This window comes from Passer domesticus, chromosome 17, assembly GCF_036417665.1.
Source record: "Passer domesticus isolate bPasDom1 chromosome 17, bPasDom1.hap1, whole genome shotgun sequence".
NCBI classification, from domain to species: domain Eukaryota; kingdom Metazoa; phylum Chordata; class Aves; order Passeriformes; family Passeridae; genus Passer; species Passer domesticus.
In genome coordinates, this window is record NC_087490.1 from 8,839,438 (window position 1) to 8,858,269 (window position 18,832).

The 18,832-nt window shown below is 47.1% G+C and overlaps 1 protein-coding gene across 2 annotated transcripts; it reads left to right on the forward strand.

The window, feature by feature from the left end:
• The first annotated feature begins 2,332 nt into the window (after positions 1-2,332).
• PITPNB (phosphatidylinositol transfer protein beta) lies at positions 2,333-17,046 on the forward strand. Of its 2 annotated transcripts, XM_064392144.1 has the most exons (12): positions 2,333-2,411; positions 3,140-3,170; positions 4,009-4,154; positions 4,711-4,802; positions 4,930-4,937; positions 6,037-6,111; positions 7,260-7,343; positions 11,297-11,374; positions 11,872-11,982; positions 12,506-12,628; positions 15,472-15,556; positions 16,385-17,046. In XM_064392144.1, the coding sequence occupies exons 1-11, from the start codon at positions 2,392-2,394 to the stop codon at positions 15,517-15,519; spliced, it is 816 nt and encodes a 271-aa protein (XP_064248214.1). In that variant the 5' UTR covers positions 2,333-2,391; the 3' UTR covers positions 15,520-15,556; positions 16,385-17,046. The 2 variants fall into 2 exon arrangements, with proteins under 2 accessions (XP_064248214.1, XP_064248213.1); XM_064392143.1 differs by lacking the exon at positions 15,472-15,556.
• Positions 17,047-18,832: the final 1,786 nt, after the last annotated feature.

Consider the following 18,832-nt stretch of genomic DNA (forward strand, 5'->3'; position numbering starts at 1 on the left):
TCACTGGCAATTCCTTTTCCTCCTCCTGACAGGTGGTGGGAGCACCAGTATTTACTTTTATCTCGTAGCAGAGGACTCACAGGGCTGGGAGGAGCTCTGAGGGTTGTGAGAGCCCAGTGCTAAAGGGGGGTGAGTCTCCTTACCAATGCCAGCTGGAACCTGATGAGTTAAATCTTCCTGGTGCCCTTGTGCTGCAGGGAAGTGTTGGAGACATGAAGCAAAACACACAGAGCTGTCCTGGGGCCGCAGGACCGCACAGCCAGAGCAGCCAGGGGCCACTGCAGGGCTGGCTCTGCCTCGGGCTGGAGCCCTGCCATGGGAGCAGCTCCTGGGCAGCATTCCCTGCTCCAGAGGGGCTGGGCTGGAGCTGGGCTCGAGTGCTTGGGCTGTGCCAGGCCTGGGGACAGCGGGATGTGGCCGCTTGTGACACTGGTGTGTGGCAGGATGCAGCTGTAAACAGGGCTGGGGACTGAGCAAACACCACACAAATGTTGTCCATATGGGGAAGGAGCAGCAGCAGGGACTGAAAAACCAAATAAAGGAAAATCCTGGGTGCTTGGGGAAGCAGATGTGCAGCCCTGATCACTGCTGCTCCTCGTGGCCAGAGCCAGGGCAGGCCTGAGGCACTGTTCAAGGACTTCCACGGAAATAGGTGTCCACAGGAAAAACCTGCCAACACTGAGTTTTATCTGGGTTTCTGTCCTTTGGATAATGCCTCATTGGTTCTGGCTCCTGGCAAGAGGAAATGTGGGGGATGTGTTTCCTTCTCCAGGGAAAGGGGAGCCAGGGCTGCAGAGAGGGCCATGGGTCACCCCTGGGAAAAGGATGCACCACTGGAACACAGCTGTGGAGTTGTGGTTGTTTTTTCTTTCCAGCTTACCTGGCTTTATGTTTGTGTGTTTGCTTTCCCTCTGTTTGAAAACAGGGAAAGCAAAATCTGCGTGGCTGTGGAAAACATGAAAAGATGAAAGCTAAGCTCAGGAGCTAAAGCAAATCAATATATTTAGAACACATTATTTTAAGTAAATCCTGTCATTTTCCCTGAATGACAATTTTGGAGAGCCTCAAAGTGGAAGTGTATTTCCTGGCTGCTTTGTTCTAAGGGCAACATTTTGCCACAGGATAACTTCCATCACTATGTAAACCAGGATAAAGCCAAATTCAACACAAAGAAGGGGCCTTGGGTGATCCCATCCCTCTGGTATTCACATGCCCCCTGAACAGAGAGCAGAGAAAGGAATGATCAAAACAATTCTTATCTCACTTGCTGCTCCTGTTTGTGAACTTGTGGAATGTGTTGGATTATTTACCTGAAGGAATTTGGCAATTGGATTCTGCTGAGGATTGTTTAGTGGTATTCACACCCCCAGCCAGGAACCGGGGTGGAACCTGTCCTTGTCACCGTCCTGCACTGCCGGTATCACACTGCCATTCCTGCCCAGGCTCCTCACAGCCTCAAGGGCTCCTCCACCTGGGGCTGGTTTCAGCCTTCTTTCGATGTTGCTGAGCTTTTTCACCTGCAGACTCCTTTCACTTTGTATTTTTCAGCGCCAGCTGAAGGTGGGAGCCCCAGCCCGGCTGAACCTTGTTCTGTTGTGATTAATCCCTGTCCTTCTCGTGACTGATGGAGGCGAAAATACACGGTTTCACAAGAGGGCGGCATTGGCCGCGGAAACCGAGGCTGCCACGGATTTCCTGCGGTTTCGTTTGCGCGGCAACACCGGGGCAGCCGGGCCAGCTGCGACTGAGGGCGGAGGGCTCTGCCGGCGGCAGACTGCGAAGGGGATTTCAGCCTCGCCCGGGGGCCGCAGGCAGAGCCCGGGGGTGGTGCTCGGTGCGGCAGCGGAACCGGGCTCCCGGGGTCCACCAGCGCTGCGGCTCCTCACTCCCCGCACGCCGCGGGTGACCCCGCCCGGCAACGGCGCCGTGAGGGCCCGGCCCCGCGGAGCGGCAACGGGGGTGTCCGGCACCGGCCCGCCCGCAGTGCGGAGGGTCCGTCCCGAGCCCTGCAGGGCCGCGCTCGGTACCGGGAACCCTGCAGGGCCGGCACCGCTCCCCGCCCGGCCCCGGACCAGCCCTCATCCCCGGTCCAGCCCCGGCCCCGCTCTCGCTCCCCGCCCGGCCCGGGCCCCTCACGCCCCGCACCGGCGCCCGGCGATGACGTCACCCCGCCAGCAACAACGGGAGGGCTGACGCGCACCGGGAGCCCGCCCGGCTCCTTCCGATTGGCCGCCGCTGGGGTGAGGTGTGAGCTCGCGGGGGCTGCGCGCCCTCGGATTGGCGGCGCCCGGCGCGTGCGCGCCTCCGGGGCGGGGCCCCGAGCGCGATTGGGCGCGCGGGGCGGGGGCGGGGCGTGCGCGGGGAGCGGCGCGTGCGCGGAGCGGCGGGAAGATGGTGCTGATCAAGGAGTTGTGAGTGGGGGCGGCGGGGCCGGGCCGGGCCGGGGGGAGCGGGCACCGGGGCTGCCACCGCCGCTGCTGCCACCGCCCCGCCCGGGCCGCGCCCCGACGGGGCTCCCCCGGCCGCGCCCGCCGCCGCCGGGCCCGCCCGTGCCGTGCGGGCTGGCCGCTTCCTGCGGGCCGCGCGGAGCGAAGGGGCCGCCCTCACGGGAGGGGCCGCTCGGCGCGGTGCGGGCCGGCCGTGCCCGCAGCGGCTGCTCCGCGAGCCCCGGGGCCGGGCCGGGTCCGTCCCCGTTCCCCTGCCCCGCTCCCGGTCCCTGGCACCGGGAGAGCTCTGCCGTGCGGGCTCCTGGCTGGTTTGTTTCCTGTCCCGCCTTGTTGTTATTTCAAAGTCCTGTGGTGTAGCCTCAGTGGTTATAGATGTAACGTGTAGGTTGAAAAGTTTATAAACTGATTTAGCATAACACGAAGGTGTTATGACAGAGCTGGAAGTGGATCCCGGGTTTTCTGGCTTCTGATATCTTCTATCCCTTGTCTTTCCTGTTGTAACATATCTGGTGTTGAACTTTACTTGGGTGTGTTGGGTTATATCCAAAGCCTCCCTGTCACAGAGGTTTCTGAAGAGAAAACTTGAATTGGCTCCTTTTGACACTTCTTCCTTCAGCATCTGTGTTGTGTCTGTTATCTGCAGGTGAAGCCCAGTGATTAATTTTACTGAGTTTTCTCTTTTCCTCTTTCAGCCGAGTGGTTTTACCTTGCTCCGTGCAAGAGGTATGTCCTGATCCTCCTCCCTGCTGTGTTCAGACTGAGGGCTGGGAGGGGGTTTTGTGCAGAGATGTGACCAGCCTGAGTCCAGCATTCCCTGTGCTGTGGCTGCACTGACAGATGAGTGACACAGGTGTGATCCCTGTCCTGAGCAAGGAATTTCCAAGGAAGCAAACGCAGCACCTTGAGGTGTTCTGAGCCTTCCACTGCCAGCAGCTCAGTTGTGCCCTGTGGCAGCACTTTGCTGCTGACCCAGCACTGAGGGACTCCAAGCCTTGTCCTGAAGCCACAGGGGAAGGAATTGTCTTCCCAGAGCTGAAGCCAGCCATTCAAATGGCACTGAAGTGCAGTTAAATGAGAGTCATGATGGGATGTCTGTCACGACAGCGTGTTGAGTGTGCTTCTGAGGGAAACATCACACTTGTTCTGCAGTGTGCATTCCTGGGTCCTGTAAGGGCAGCATTGAGTTGGTTGAAAGTGTGAACTGGGACGTTTCAGAGCTGGAAATCGGTCACTCCAAAATCTGTAAACTCAAAACTGATATTTCTTAGTGCAGTGAAGGACAGCAAATACACACTTAGCTCTTGGGATAGGAAAATGAAGTTATGGTGTGCACCCAGGTGTTGGGTTGCTGTGGAACTTGGTGTTTGTGAGCTGCAGAGATGTGTTGCCAAAAAGTTGTCAGAATTCACTAAATATATTTTCTCTGGTGTATTTTACTTTGCTGACAGTCTTTTTTGCACTACTGAATTGTCAGTAAGCAGGAAACTGCTAATTGTTTTTAACACGTTGAAAGGTTTTGGCCAGCTTTGGTGGTAACATTTGACTTCTCTTCCCTTTGCAGTATCAAGTTGGGCAGCTTTATTCTGTGGCAGAAGCTAGCAAAAACGAAACAGGAGGTGGGGAAGGAATCCAGGTCTTAAAAAACGAGCCTTATGAACAGGATGGCGAGAAGGGACAATATACTCACAAAATCTATCACTTAAAGAGGTGAGAAAAACCTTGATGCACGTTGTAGTCCCTTGGTATTGAGCAAGAAATGGTGAAAGGTGAGGTTTAATTTGCTGAATTCTGTATGAGTGCTCTGGTGAGTGGGGAAATGTGAAATAGAGTGGATTTTAAATATGTGGGATACTTGTCTGGGACAGCTGAAGGAATTGTGTTTGCTTGCTCTGGACAGGAGTCAGAGATGAGTGGGACATAAAGTTCCTGCTGCAGGTCAGGAGCTGCCTGCCAGGGAGCTGGAGGTGAGGGCTCTGCAGTGCTCTTCCTCAGAGGGTGTCTTTGCTGCTCTGCAAGAGGAGGGAAAGCACAGCATTCCTCATGATCACACAGCTCACTCTGTTACCTTATCGTTACCTTTCTCATTTTTTCTCAACCGTGTCGTGATCAGGAAGGTTTTTGAAGTTGCTCTGTGTTTCTCTGCAGGTGACAACGTGCATCACAACCCCTCAGATGTTTGGGTAGAATGTGCCTTTTTTACTGGAGTGGGAGGAACCAAAGGGTTCCAGGATTTTTAACCCATTGTCCCTGTTTGTTTTCCCAGTAAAGTCCCTGGGTTTGTAAGGATGATTGCTCCAGAAGGCTCCCTGGTGTTCCACGAGAAGGCCTGGAATGCATATCCCTACTGTAGAACAAGTGAGTGTCCCCATGGGTGTTCTTCTGTTGGTGTTTTTATATGTGAGACCCTTCAGAAACAATTGTGTCTAACAATGCTCTGTGTTTTCTTTTCCTTTTCATTGCACGTGTTTTCCAACGACACCAGTTGTGACAGTGAGTATTTGAAATCCTACCAATCATATATTGGGGTTTTTTTAAGGTATATTTTATCTGTTACTACCCATTACAATTGTCTGGCTCCAGCCTGTCAGATGTGCCTGCTAGGACTCCTGGTGTAGAGTATAACAAAGTAACTCCCTTTACTTTATTTGTCTGCACTTGGCTATAATTAGTACTGTAATTTGTCAGAGAAATTACTTCATTTTCTGTGACTTCTTTTATGCCTTTAATTATGATGCATAATGTCTGTCCTGTAAGATATAATGCTAAGAAAAGTGACATATCAGAGGTTTCTACACTCCTGAGTGCAGGAGGAGCAGGGAAATGGAATCAGTCCCTGCCTGTCTGAGATGCACTGCTGTGAAACGAATTCCTGCCCCAGTTAAAATGGGGTAACTGGGAACCTAAGTGGATCAGCACAGCTCAGGATTTGGATTTGGTTTTTTAAGTTTCATGGGAGACACATCATTAAGATTTTTACATGTTTTGGTGACCTGTTTAATGACAACTTATTAGTTAAATGTTAAACTGCTTTATCTGCTCACTTGCAAACATGGTTTAGATTGTTACTATGTGGATGTGACACCAGTGAGTTTGAGCTGTTGAACTTGACTCACTGTGGTACCTGTGCACACAGGTGTGTGCCCTCTGACTCCTGGAATGAGCAGGGCTCTGTCATTGTCTTTGGATGTACAATTTGGTGGCAGCTGGACCATTATGATCCAGCTTTATGATTGTAATTGTGCTGCACAGTAACATCTGCCTGCAGGATTGGTAGTTTGAAAATTCCTTGAACATTGAGGTAAAGAACTTCAGGGTTGAGGACAGCAAATGGCAGGGTTGTTTCTACTGGTGTGCACAGGTAGAGCTGGATTTCTTAAAGATGACTGGTTTTAATTTAGTATCACTGCTCTAGTTTAAGATTATCATATACCTGTTTCTGTGTGTAGGTAAGGGGCTGTTTCTCTGGTAATTTCAATATATTGTGTCACTAGTAAGGGATTAGTAATGGCTTGTATGTAGATACCATTTATCTAAACTTAGAGCAGAGAGATGTAATCAGACTTGTGCTTTTTGCTTCTAATTCTTACAGAATGAATACATGAAAGATGACTTCTTCATAAAAATTGAGACCTGGCATAAACCAGATTTGGGAACAACAGAGAACGTGAGTTGGGGTTTGGATACCAAGCCTTAGTGCAACTGTACAATTAGTACAGATAAAGTATTTTATACCTGGTGATGGTGGATAATTACTGCTTAAAGTCAATGCCTGACCAGTGAGTAAAGCAAGAAAAGCATTTTTCAGGTCCTTGCAAGGTGGCCAAGCTGTCTCATATAAGGAGATGAGGAGATGTGGTTTGGTTTTTATGTTTAGAAGTCAATACACATGCTTGATTCTCATGCAAATACTTAAATAGCTTTTCAGTAGGTCCTTTTGTTAATTTCTGTTCTGTTACTGTAGACATGCTGACAAGTTAGGCTGATGAGTTCATTTGAAAACAGGTTTCACAAGAGCACTGGAGTTATCTGTGAACGCTGTAGTTAAATATTGGAGCTGCCTCTGTGACTTGTCCCAGCTGGTGACGTTCTTGTTTTCTCCCCAGACTGTCAGTTAGAGGAAAATTTTGATCTGTAGTGACAAACATTTATAAACCATGCAGAGAGGAGTAGTTGTCAGTCTGTTTCCAGTGCTTGGGTGAGCTGTGACTCTGGATGTGCTGCACAGGAGGGGGATTGTTCTTGGACAGCTCCCCTGGCTGTAACTGAGTTTAGGTGTGCTGGACAGACCTCAGGTGTGGAGCTGATTCCATCCTCTGACCTTTACACACCCTCAGACTACACCTGGGCCACCTTCAAGGCAGTCCTGTGATTCAGGGAACCTGTGAGATCAGGTTATTGAAATCTGCATATTTGCACTTGGAGTTTGTACACCTTCCTTCTAGCTTGAAAAGTTCATGCAGATTCTGGAATTGGTAATGGTTCTAATTAGAGCTTGATTTCATTAGTGCTAACAAATGTGACAGATGAATAGAGCTTAATCTTAAATCCAGGTTTCCTGAATGCACAAGAAGTGAAGGCTTTGTGCTGGTTTAAAATTGATTAGTGAGTGAATTAAACTGTAATTGTGGAGATCATTCCCTTGGAGAGGAAGGCAGAGGAAGAAGGGGTAGGTTTGGAGAATGCTGCCTTTACAGCATCCTTAAAAACTCCCTGGCACACACATGTACTGCTCAAAGTGATCACTGTGTGATTCCCAGCATGGGAATGATTCCTTCTTTTTTTTTTTCTTTTTTTTTTTCTTTTTTTTTTCAGGTTCACAATTTAGATCCAAACACATGGAAGAGTGTTGAGGTTGTCCATATTGACATTGCAGATAGAACTCAAGTAGAACCAGGAGTAAGTAAATGTTCTGCTCTTGGGGTTGGGATGTAGCATGCAGCTGATTCCACTTGTGCTTTGTGTTTTTAGTGAATAAGCTAAAATGGTGTGGATTTCACCCAACAGAGACATGGGAAGTGTCTTTAACACAACCATTCATTTATGTGCCTGCCTTTCTTCTTTGGTTTTACTGCTGATTCTTTCTGCACATCTGGATCTGCTGGGGCTGTTGCCTGGTTTGTTAAATTGTAACAGTCCAACAGCTGGACTGTTGGATATGTAATATTCTTTGGACAGTAGGGAAGTGGTAGGCACTAATATGGAGACTGTGTTTGCACAATAAATGTGATTGTCTTGGTTTTGTGCAAGGAGAGGCTCTTTATAATGTTTAACTGTTACTTTCTGAAAGTAGATACTTGGATATCCTACATTCTGGGGAGAGGATTTCTTTGCAGGAAGTCCTTGGAACTATTTTCAGTACATAATCCTCTTTTTTCTTTTGTGTATTTGACTTACAGAGTATCAAAACTGAGTGCAGAGTGGTCTCATCCAGAGTCCTAAGTCTCTTCTGGTGTACATTTGTACATTGTTACATTTCTGTTTCCTTTTTATAAACTTCTAGCACCATTTCCACTTTTAGCAAATATTTTAGAGGATATTTGTAGATCCAAGCTCACAGTTTAGCCCATTTTTGTGTAGGAATACTGGGGATTAATTTTCACCATGTGATGAAATTTTTTAATTTCCATTTCATCTCCCAGAAACTCTGTTTTGCTAAGTCCTGACTTCATTAACCAAAGCCTGGCTTTGTGATTAAACTCTTAGCAGACACTGGTAGCTCTGAGTTACCTGCAGGCTGACATCCTTGCTGTTTGCTTGTTTTCCCCTTCTGGGATGAGAGAGACATCAGGGATCCTCTGGGACCCACACTTGGAGTCTCTTCTGTTATAAAAGTCTGAAGTTTTTGGCCTTTGTCTTCTCTCTCTTTACTTCTTATCACTTCAGGAGAGACACTTTCTATTTGTGCTGATACTTTAATCAAGTTTAGGTAATGGAACTTGAATTTTATTTTTTTTTTCTTGGAAGTTCAGCTACATCATAACAAAATTGCCAAGATTGGCATGCTGACTCATGCTCATTTAGGTATGTATAGAAATAATTTGGGTGACAGCTGTGACTTTCTTTAGATACACATTTAACCCTGCCTTCTCTTAATCATCTCCAGCATGCAGTCTGTGTCACTTGATGTTGTTTGTATATAAAAGTGACTTCCCAGGAGAGAGAGACTTTTTAAAGTGTAAGCAGAAATGAGCACTTGATGAGCATCAGAGGAAGCAGAGGTTTTGGAAATAATTTGTAGAAAAGTAGAGGGTAGTGAAAACAAATTGAAATCAGGTTTATAGCTATTTTTGTGCAATGAAGACATTAAATGTCTTGTTTAGGTCATAGTGGATCTTTATTACTTGAAAGAAGGTTCTAAAATTACAGTTTTGTATGAATCAGATTACACATGGATTTGGATTTTGGAATTTGGATTTCTGTGTGCTGTCCATTTCACTTCAGTTTGAGGAAATGTATTAGAATACAGGAATTGCTCTTTTGTAGTCTGAAGAAAGTGTTAAAAGATTCTCAAGTTACAGAGCTTGATAGGTGGATCTCTCCCATTTCAGACTTAGTTCATCACAATAGGCAGCTAAACAGCTCCACATTATTAGTGCTGAACTTTGGATTCATCATGCAATGACACATCCCATGGGACAGCCTATCTGTGTACAAATATGATGTGCTTTTAGTTTTATGCCCCTCTTTTCATCCTGTTTATAAATATCTCTTCCAGCCTTGTTCCTAGTGACCTTTAACTTGTGGCTCTGGGCATGGCACCACGATGTGTGTCCGTGATACCCAGGCTGCTTTCATTCCCCATTTGAACCTTGGCATTCTTTCAAAGGTGATCTCAGGCAATGGTTCCCCTGATAGCTGAGCTGTAGCTGCAGGTCTCTTCAGGAGATGGGAGTGATTACAAGGCATTTTTTATTAAAAACCATTTACCTAAAGCACACCAGTGCCTGTCAGGGCAGTGTACAGTGGTGCTGGTGACTGTTTCAGTTATGGGAATCATGCACTGAGCTGGGAGTATGGCACACTTGGATAAACCTGATTTTGGTCTTCTTGTGTGCTGTGAATGAGCACTCACAGAGTGTGGATGATGTTGGAGGAAAGCTCTGGTAGGTGGTACCTTCCTCAGGATCTGTATGTGAGTTTTTTGCTTGTATGTACATTCTCCTGTTTAAAACACTAATACCATATTGAGCTGGAAAGCCAGAATTTGTGTCCACCTCCCTAGTTAGTGTGATGCCATTCTATGGTCACCTCCATTTTCCTGGGTTTGCAGATCAGGCATCAAACTTGTGTAATTTTCATGTTAGGTTCTAAAAGTTTTCTTAAAATCATTCTGTCCTGTTTGAATTTTTATACCATTTGATAGTGAACCATGAGTTCTCAGGAGCCCTGTTACCCTCTGAGCAGGTCTAAAGTCTGAGAATGAGAATTGTAAAGAAGTGCCCAGGTTCTGGGTTGGTTGTGATATTACTTTATTCTGTGTGGTTCACAGTCTCTCTAAATCATGTTTATAATACATGGTTGCATTCATGAATATTATACTGAGAATTTGAGCAGAAACTGCCTGTGAAATGGTATTTGTGTATTTCTTTGGAATGGTTTTGCTCCTCTGTCCTGTTATGCTGCTGCAGGCTGATGTTTGCCTGTCTAACTTTCCAGAGAGCTTCAGGGGTTTGAGCTGTAATATTTGCTCCAGCAGCTGCCTGTTTTTCTTCCTAAGAAGGACTTGTTGTCAGGAGTTAAGCTCTTGCTGCACAGATATTTTCCTTAAACTCTGCAAAGAACTGTTGTTTATTTGTACTTTGGCTCTAGTCCAGTCTTCTTCTCTGCATGCTTGTAGGATTTGTGTGTAGAGAAGAGTTCCTACAATGCTCTCCTGTCCATCTAGGCTTTAGTCTATAAAGGGTTTTTCCTGTCCTTAATAGGATTTGGGTTAACTGAGTAATAAAAGGTCTTGGTTCAAAGCTTCTGTCTCTAGCACAGAAAACTCTACTGTGACTCATCTATTTCCTTGGGATTTCTGTTTTCACTCCTACCTTTTTCTCAGAGATAACATTTCCTTCCCCAGTGTTTCCAGCTGTGGTTATTTTTATGTGGGTCCTAAATGCAAGAGCACAGTTTCTTTTTGCCAGTGTCCCTGTGCAGTGGGAAGTGGGATGGCAGGAACAGCATTGTGTGGGCTTCAGAGTCCCTGGGGTATCCAGACCAATCATTCCACCCCATAAAGCAGGCAGATCAAGGCTGCACATGTAGCTCAGTTTAAATGCCTCATGCCTCACACCACTACAGTGAGCTGTGCTTTGGCAGGATGTTCACACAGTGAAAATAAATTCAGGCTTGTCTCAGTGCAGTACCTGGTTTTATTTATAAAACTGGCACCAAGAGGTGGAATTCTTGGGTTTCTGTTTGGCATGTTGCTGCCCCAAACCAGCAGCAGTTCTGCCAGCAATTAGTTACATAGAGGAAAATTGTTTATCTATTGCTGTATCTTGATTTACTTCAATGTCTTCTGTCCAGTGGTTGTGTGAAATTTTTAAAAGGCAGTCTTGAACAGGATTCCCTCCTGTTCTGCCTCCCCAGCAGAGGCCATGTGTTGCAGCCTGAATAGCTTTAGCATGCTGGTTGCTGAATTATTGCTTCTCCTCCTCTCAGGGGTCACAGACCCAGTGGGGCAGTGCAGATGTCACAGTGTGCACAGCACAGGGCAGCCCTGGAGAGCTTTGTGTTGGGAGCAGGTGTGCTGGAGCCAGCCTGGCAGCTGTGCTGCACCATCCTGCTCCAGCAGACCCTTAACACAGTGGGATATTCAATCTGGTGGTGTTTTCTGACTCTCAGAGTGTTTTATGTTACAGGACTACAAAGCTGATGAAGATCCTGCATTATTCCAGTCAGTTAAGACAAAGAGAGGACCTCTGGGGCCAAACTGGAAGGTACTAGGAACTGTTGTTACAGCCTTGGGAATTGATCAGCAGAAGAACAAAGTTCATGGTTCCTTCAGAACTTGGCTCGGCTCCAGTTGAGGAACAAATTTTCTGTGGCCCAGCACACCACAGAACCAAGTTCTGTCCTGCTTTTGTGACACCCCAAAAGCAGCACAGAGCTTGCCAGCACCCCCTGCCAGCCATCACAATCTATCCCAGGAGGGAATGGGCTGTGTGTGCCACACCAGAGATCCCCACAGGAATTGAGGAGCCACTGCTGAGCCCTGGAGTGAATCACAGGGAGTCTGTCAGGAACAGCCCCAAGTTACTGATTAGAATGTTGTTTTTCTGTAATAATGCTTAGAGTCATATTTTATTATCATAACAACGTAGTTAAATTTATTTAATTTACTATAAAATATACTAGTTATCATTCTAATGCACTAATTAGAGTTATAATTAAACTTCTAAAGTATTAAAACTTCTTTTCTATTATCCCCTAACAGAAGGAGTTAGCAACTGATGAGGAGTGTCCCAAAATGTGTGCTTACAAATTGGTGACCATCAAATTTAAGTGGTGGGGACTGCAGAACAAAGTGGAAAATTTTATACAAAAGGTGAGTGCTTCTGCCTTTTGGGGCTGTGTTGATGTGGGGGTTTGAGCAGGAACACTGGTGCAGTTTCCTATTGCTCACAGCCAGGGAATTCCTGTCCTTTTCCCCAGCCAGTTAAACCATTTGTGTCTTGGTTTGCTGCAAGTGGGGCTTCACTGGAATTACCAGAACAATTCTCTAGGGAAAGAAAGCAAAGTCTTCAGGAAGTGGCTGTTCTGGTTTGGCTGCTGCCACCTTGGAGCTGGAACAGATTTTAACAACATTCTTCATAATTCTGAAGTAATGTGGATGGCTGAGCTTTCTTGAAACTCTTTTTTGAAAGTGAAATTTGTTCATTCTTTCCATTTTAAAGCATTTGAGAGATGAGGTGAATTTAAATTGGATCCAGGGGTGTGAGGTGAATCTGTAGCAGTGTGAAGCAGCACTCACTTGAAGATTTTAACTCTTCAAACTGAGCAGCTGCTATCACTTCACCAGCCTTTAGACAGTCCTAGGTGTGATCTAATGCTTGTTTATCTTCTTAAAGCAAGAAAAAAGGATATTTACCAACTTCCACCGCCAGCTGTTCTGTTGGATTGACAAGTGGATTGAGCTGACTATGGAGGACATCAGGAGGATGGAGGATGAAACCCAGAAGGAGCTGGAAGCGGTAAGAAAGCTTTTTTTTTAAGGCTGTGTGATTTAACCTGCAGATTTATCTGTGCAGAGACTGAGGCAAGTTGTGTGGTGTCCATGCCTGTGTGTGTGTTTGGGCAATTGCTGAGAGTACTGTGGCCCCTTGAGTGCAGCCCCATGGGCTCCTGCATTCTGTGCTGATTTGAGGTAAGTGCCTCTGATGTCATTAAATGCAGGATATCTGCACTGACTACCTGTATTTATGGCACCACACCCACTGCAAAAGTCCCACTCAGGGTCCTTTTGCCACTTGGATGGAATCCCAAATCTGTCACTGTCCCATTCCATCTCGTGTCTTGCTTTGTTTCATTTCTGGTCATCACTAGATCTGATCACTTTTTCTCTTCAAGCATGATTTCAAGTAAGTTTGTGTCACCTCTCAGCTGTTCCACTTCTGATTAGCACACCAAACCAAAGTTTTACTTACAAACAGAAAGTCAGTAAAATCAGCTGAGATCATGTCAGTTTTCCTGCTTTAGTGGCCGTGAGGACCAATCCATGTGGCCTGACGTGTTGTGGGCTGATGTCTGGGAGAAAGCTCAGACTTAGGGCACTGTCTCTGCTCTCTCCATGCTGAGGTAGAGGAACCACCACAGGCTGGGAAGGAAGCCTTCTTCTGTCTTTCCAGAATATGACTTTTTCCATGTTAAATCCCACTGGCATTTTTGCTGTTCTTGGATTTACAGTTGTATTTCCTTCCCATTTTGACAATTCCTTCATACCTCAAACCCAATCAGGTTACCCAGACAGTTCCAGTGCCTTGGTTCTTCCAAGACACAACATGTCTTCAGCTGCAGCTTGCTGTTTGCCTGGTTTGACCATGGCAGACACCTCTAACCTGGTTCCCTGAGCTGTGGACAGGGGCCCTGGGGCACATTCTGTGGTCTGTGCCTGGTCTTTGCTCGTGGTACCAAAGCAGCTGCAGCTCCTCCCTCCCCACTCGTGCTCTCCAGGGGCTTTCCAAGCAGTGTGGAACAGCCTGTGTTGTGTAGGGATGTTTCCTGTCTTTGGAAAAGTGTTTCTTCAGAGTCCTGTGCTGAGCTGTAGCACCAAATGCTCTTTGCTCATGAGCTGGAGGGTTTGAGTCAGCAGCCCCAGAATGTGCTGTGGACAAGGTTGGTGTTCACTCACTCTTGTAGATCTTGTGCTCTCTCATGGGCATTTGGGTATTTTTGGCAGTTGTTTTCTCAAATCAAGGGGATTTCTTCTTGAACTCCTGATTTATGCCTGATCCTGTTCCTAGACCACCTGTTCCCAGGTGTCTGTGGAGGAGGAAGCGTAACAGCTGTCCTCTCCAAACTGATTTTTGCCAGAAGGGTTCCCTTCTGCACACCCATAGTTCTTAATTTGGACTGAAACAGACTTTATCCAGTTTCCCTGAGCAAGGGTAGTGGCAGTGAGGAGTGCACACCAGGGGTGTGCTGGAGAGAGGCAGCAGAACCTGACACACCTCTGTGCATGGTGAAATTGTTCCTTTGTGTCTCTGTGACTGTGGATGTTTTGTTTCACATTTCTCACTGGTAAGTAGCTACTTTTAAATATTTTTTCCAAAATATTTTCTCTTTTTGCAAAGGCAAATTGTTTTTTGCAAATTGTTGTGTAAGATATTAGTGTCAGGAATTTGGAGTTTGTGTATTGTTGAAAAAGTTGAGTTGTTTTGGTTTGTTCTTTTTCACAAGATAAATGTATCATGTTACACTAACCCAGATTTCTGTGGATATTGTGAAATGTGAGAGGAGTGAGGACCTACTGTCTTGGGGTTTTTCCAGTTATTGCAAGAGGGGTATCTACAAACACCTATAAATTATGTAATTTTCATGGGTTTGTGGTGCAGTGCATTATTAGGCAACCTAAGGGCAAAAATGTCACTGCCAAATAATATCAATGCTAGTTTTATCCAAAATAATTTGTTGTCTTGTTTCATATTCAACTGCTCCACCCATTGTGCTCACCAGTAGCTGCCATTACATCCCCAGTACACCTCCAAGTGTTTTCTGGCCAGGACCTCTGGGAAGTGAGTGCTCAGGGGTGAGGTGCTCAGTGTGACACAGATATGTCCCTGCAGTGGCCAGGGATGGCCAGGGCAGCCCTAGGCAGTTCTGTGATGCTGAGAGCCAAAGCTGGCACAAAGCAGGGCTGGCAGTGCATGTTCTTTCCCACACAGTGTCCTGGTATCTTCCCCTCCTCATAAACACCCTTTCTTCCTTCTGCTCCGAGCTGATCTCTCTCTGGGTTCTGTGCACATTCCAGTTCTTTTGTTGCTCCTGTGCTTCATCTTCAGTCGATTTTTATAGTCAGGATCTCTGCTTTTGTTACTTTCTGTTACTCTCTGAATCCTCATCAGTGTTCTTCCAGAGTTCCTCTATCCCAGTCCATCTTTTTATCACTGTTTATGTTTCACTTGGTGGATTCTGTCTCTGGCTGCTGGAGATGAGAAGCACCTCTGCTCCATGAAACATGCATCAGCTCATCAGTGCAGGGTAGGAAAGCATCAGGTCCAGCCAGAGCCCTGTGACCACCCTCTGTCATGCCTGTGTGAGGGTAGGGATGCCACACTGAGTACCCTGAGCAGTGATTCCAAGCTGGAGCATCGTGAGCTCGGTGAAAATTCAAGCAGCATTGTTTACAGCTGCTCTCCAGTTCCCAGGTCTCCTTGCCAAAAAGAAACCCCATACCACGGCCAAACCCCCTGAGCTGTAGCTGGTCCTGGCCCTGGCCAGGGAGAGGCAGATGCTGGCCCTGCAGGTCGTTGCTTGTCTCGTACTAACCACGGCGCGCAGGTTCTGTGTGTGGAGCTCACGTTTTATTTCACTTCAGATGCGTAAGAAGGGTTCCGTTCGAGGCACTTTGGCTGCGGACGTCTAGAGGAGTTCTCTGTAGGTTCTGAGGCAAAGCAAGCTGTGTAAGTCAACTGCTGGATGGAAAAGGAGAAGAGGGATTGTTGTTCTTTTGGATGGGAATTGCTAGCAGAAATCATCTTAATGTCCACATAACCCGTGTGGGCCTTACCTGCCTCCTGTAGTGGTGTGGTGGTCAGCAGGTGGGGCTGACCCACGGTGCCCAGGACACTGCAGGTGGGCACTGATGCAGGCACTAAGGCTGGGAGCAGAATTCCTGCAGCCTTGGCCACCTGCCCTGGTGCCTGATGCTGTCCCACTGCAGGCACCCGAGGTGTGGGCTGTGCTGCTGTGGTGGCCGTGGCGCTGAGCCCTGGTGCCCGCCCCTTCTGGGCACCAGTCACACAGGGCAGCATCGCTTTGCTGCACACACAGGGGCAAAGTGATCTCTGGACTTGGTCCACGTCACTTAGGGAAGCTGTGGAGCGTCACCTTCCAAGCAGGTTCAGTTCTTAGAAATGCAGTTCCACCCAGAGCACTAAACCGTGTCAGAGCTGTTACTGCAGGAGCAGCTTCTCCAGGAGTTAGAGGCTCTTGGTGCTTGTGCCCAGCCCTTTGGTGCTGCTGTTCCTCCCAGGGACTGTTGTAACATCCCAGCCCAAGGGAGCACATCCCACTGATCTGTGTGGGCTCCCCAGAGAAGGGAGCTGCTCCCAGCCCTGGGGGCAGGTCCTAGCCAAGGACAGCTCCCGCTGAGATTCCCTCAGGAGCCGGCATTGCTTTGGTGTGACTGAGGCCCTGTCCTGCATTTCCTTGGAGATAATCTCCCTTCGTGTTTGGAGCTGTGTGTGAAGAAGCTGCTAATGCAGGAATTGCCCTTTCTCTCTCCACAGCTGCGTAACCAAGGCCAAGTGAGAGGAACGAGTGCTGCCAATGACGAGTGACCCGGGCGGACGCGGCGCCGGACCTTGGCCGTGTGTGTGGGTGCATGACTCTGTATATAACTACACACACACATGCAGACAGAAGGGGTGGTTACAGTGTCTCTGGGTGCTATACCTGTCCTAGCAAAGATTCCAAGGAAACTGCTTTCATTATGTATACCCCAAGCAAATAAAAAAATCAACTGAGTAGTGTCATTTAAAGGATGAATTTTGCTAACTGGTATGTTCATGAATGTCAATACTGGACCAATTTCTGCCCTACTTGTTTTCTCTCCTGTCCAAGTCACTCTGCTCTAACTTGCCCATCTCTCATTGTAAAGGAACACTCAAACAAGTTAATTTCAGTTTTATGTCTTCCCTATGTGATGAGTTTTTGGAATAGGAACAATGAATGTATTTATAGCTATTTATTTCTGGATTGTCATTATCCTCTAGTCAAATCAGAAAAAAATTTCTATTAGTGGAAATTGGGAGACTTTTACTGTGGAATAAGTTTAACCCAAACTTTACCCACTCACTGATTTAAAAGAAAAAAATCATGTTTTATTGGACTTTTGTACATTGAAATGCTAACAGTTTTCTTCATTAAAATTGGCAAGACTAAGGAAAAATGGCTTGTGATTTATAAAGTAATTTGCAACTTAAAATTTTTCAGAACCTGCTTTTTAGACAAGTACACTGACAATACCTGTAGAGCATTTTCCAGTGTATCTTAGGCTGGGCAGTGAGGACAGGGTCAGCCCTTCCCTCCAGGAATACTCCTGCCAGTGCAGTGGCTGTTTTCCAGGGCTTCCCTTTGGAAGCCATGCAAGCATTCTGGATTTCACACACAGCAATGGAATATAATTGTGATTTTAGCTGTTTTCATGTTGGAAATACACTTTGGGAGATGCAGACTTTCAGATTTGCTGACAGTTTCAGTTGTAGCCCCTGACACATTCCCCTGCTGTCTGTCTGTGAGGGGCTGATGTGTGAGAGCCCCTGGGATAACAGATGCTTCCTGTAGGAAACTCCATAGGGAAAAGGTCTTCAGCATGTTTGAGGAACTATTCAGAGCACATAACAGGGGGACATTAACCTAATGCTTGTTAGATCAAAGAAAAAGTATTTTTAAAAGCACTAGTTAGATAAAGATCTATGAATGCCTGGTTTCTTCCCAGCACCCTTGGCAGGGCAAGCCTTGCCTGCCTTCCCAGGAGGGATCTGATTTCTGTTCCCATCAGTGGCAAAACATTCCTGCACTGGCAGCAGGGGCCAGGTGTGCTGTGCCCCTTGTCCTGGTGCTGAGCACGCTGGCACTGCCACCCCTGCCTGGTGCTGGTGCCTCGGCCGTGTGCTGCACCACCCACCCTGCAGCCCCCCTGCCATGGGGTTGCTTTCCTTTCTGGGTTAGTTCAGTGCTTATGTGTCCTGTACCACCAGGAGGTTGGGTTGGTAAATGCAGAGATGTAGCACGCACACACACAGAGGTCATTTAGTACCCCTGGAACCCAAGGGCTCAGGTCTCAGTGCTGGAGTTTGTGTCCTGCCATTTTTAATGTGTTGCAATGCAGAGGGAAAGGGGCCCTGTGACTTCCATGGATTTGGACTAGTTGTGAAAATTTGAGAGAATCTTGTAGTGAATGTACAATGTTTTGTTTCCTTTGGCAGTCTCTGGTGCAACTGACAAGTAAAGCAGGCAATGAAATTTAATTAAATAAATTTGATCATAAAAAGCTCTGTCTCTTATCTCAGGCACTCACATTTTGCTCCTGAGCTGGTCTTTGGGCTCCCAAAGGCTGCTGTCACCCGGGGCTGGGTTTGGTTTGGGATTTCAGGCTGAGCAGCACCTGGAACCTTGGCACTGCTGGGCTGGCAGAGGTGGGACTGGGCATGAGGAGGGGCTGCAGGTGGGAAGTGCCTCCCACGGGGCCCCAGAGGTGCTGAGGGGCTCCTGGGTGTCCCTCCCTGGGGTCCCATTCCTGGGGCTGGCAGGGTTCTGCCTGCTCAGGTTGTGCAATCACCTGCTGCAAATGAAAGCTTGTACAGCTCCTTTGGTAAATGCAGAATTCAATTCTGTCTTTACTACCAGCTTGTTTAAATTCCAGATGGTGAACCAACAGGAAGCAGTGGAAGTGTAACGTAGTTTTGATGTAATGGATATGTAAACGTGATAGTTATTCACTGCAATAGACTGCTGGGAACCATATTCCAGCAGTAACCTTTGAAATCCATCACTTGGCTGTACACAAGTGTGATCTAAAGGAGACTTGTAAGGAATTTGCTTTTTTTTTCTAGAGGATTTTTAATCACTGAAGAGAAAGGAGGATGATTTCTGTCTTTTACCTTTACATGTAGACTGAGAAATGTCAGGAAAAAAGTCTGCTGAGATTTTGGATCTTTTGGGATTTTCCACCC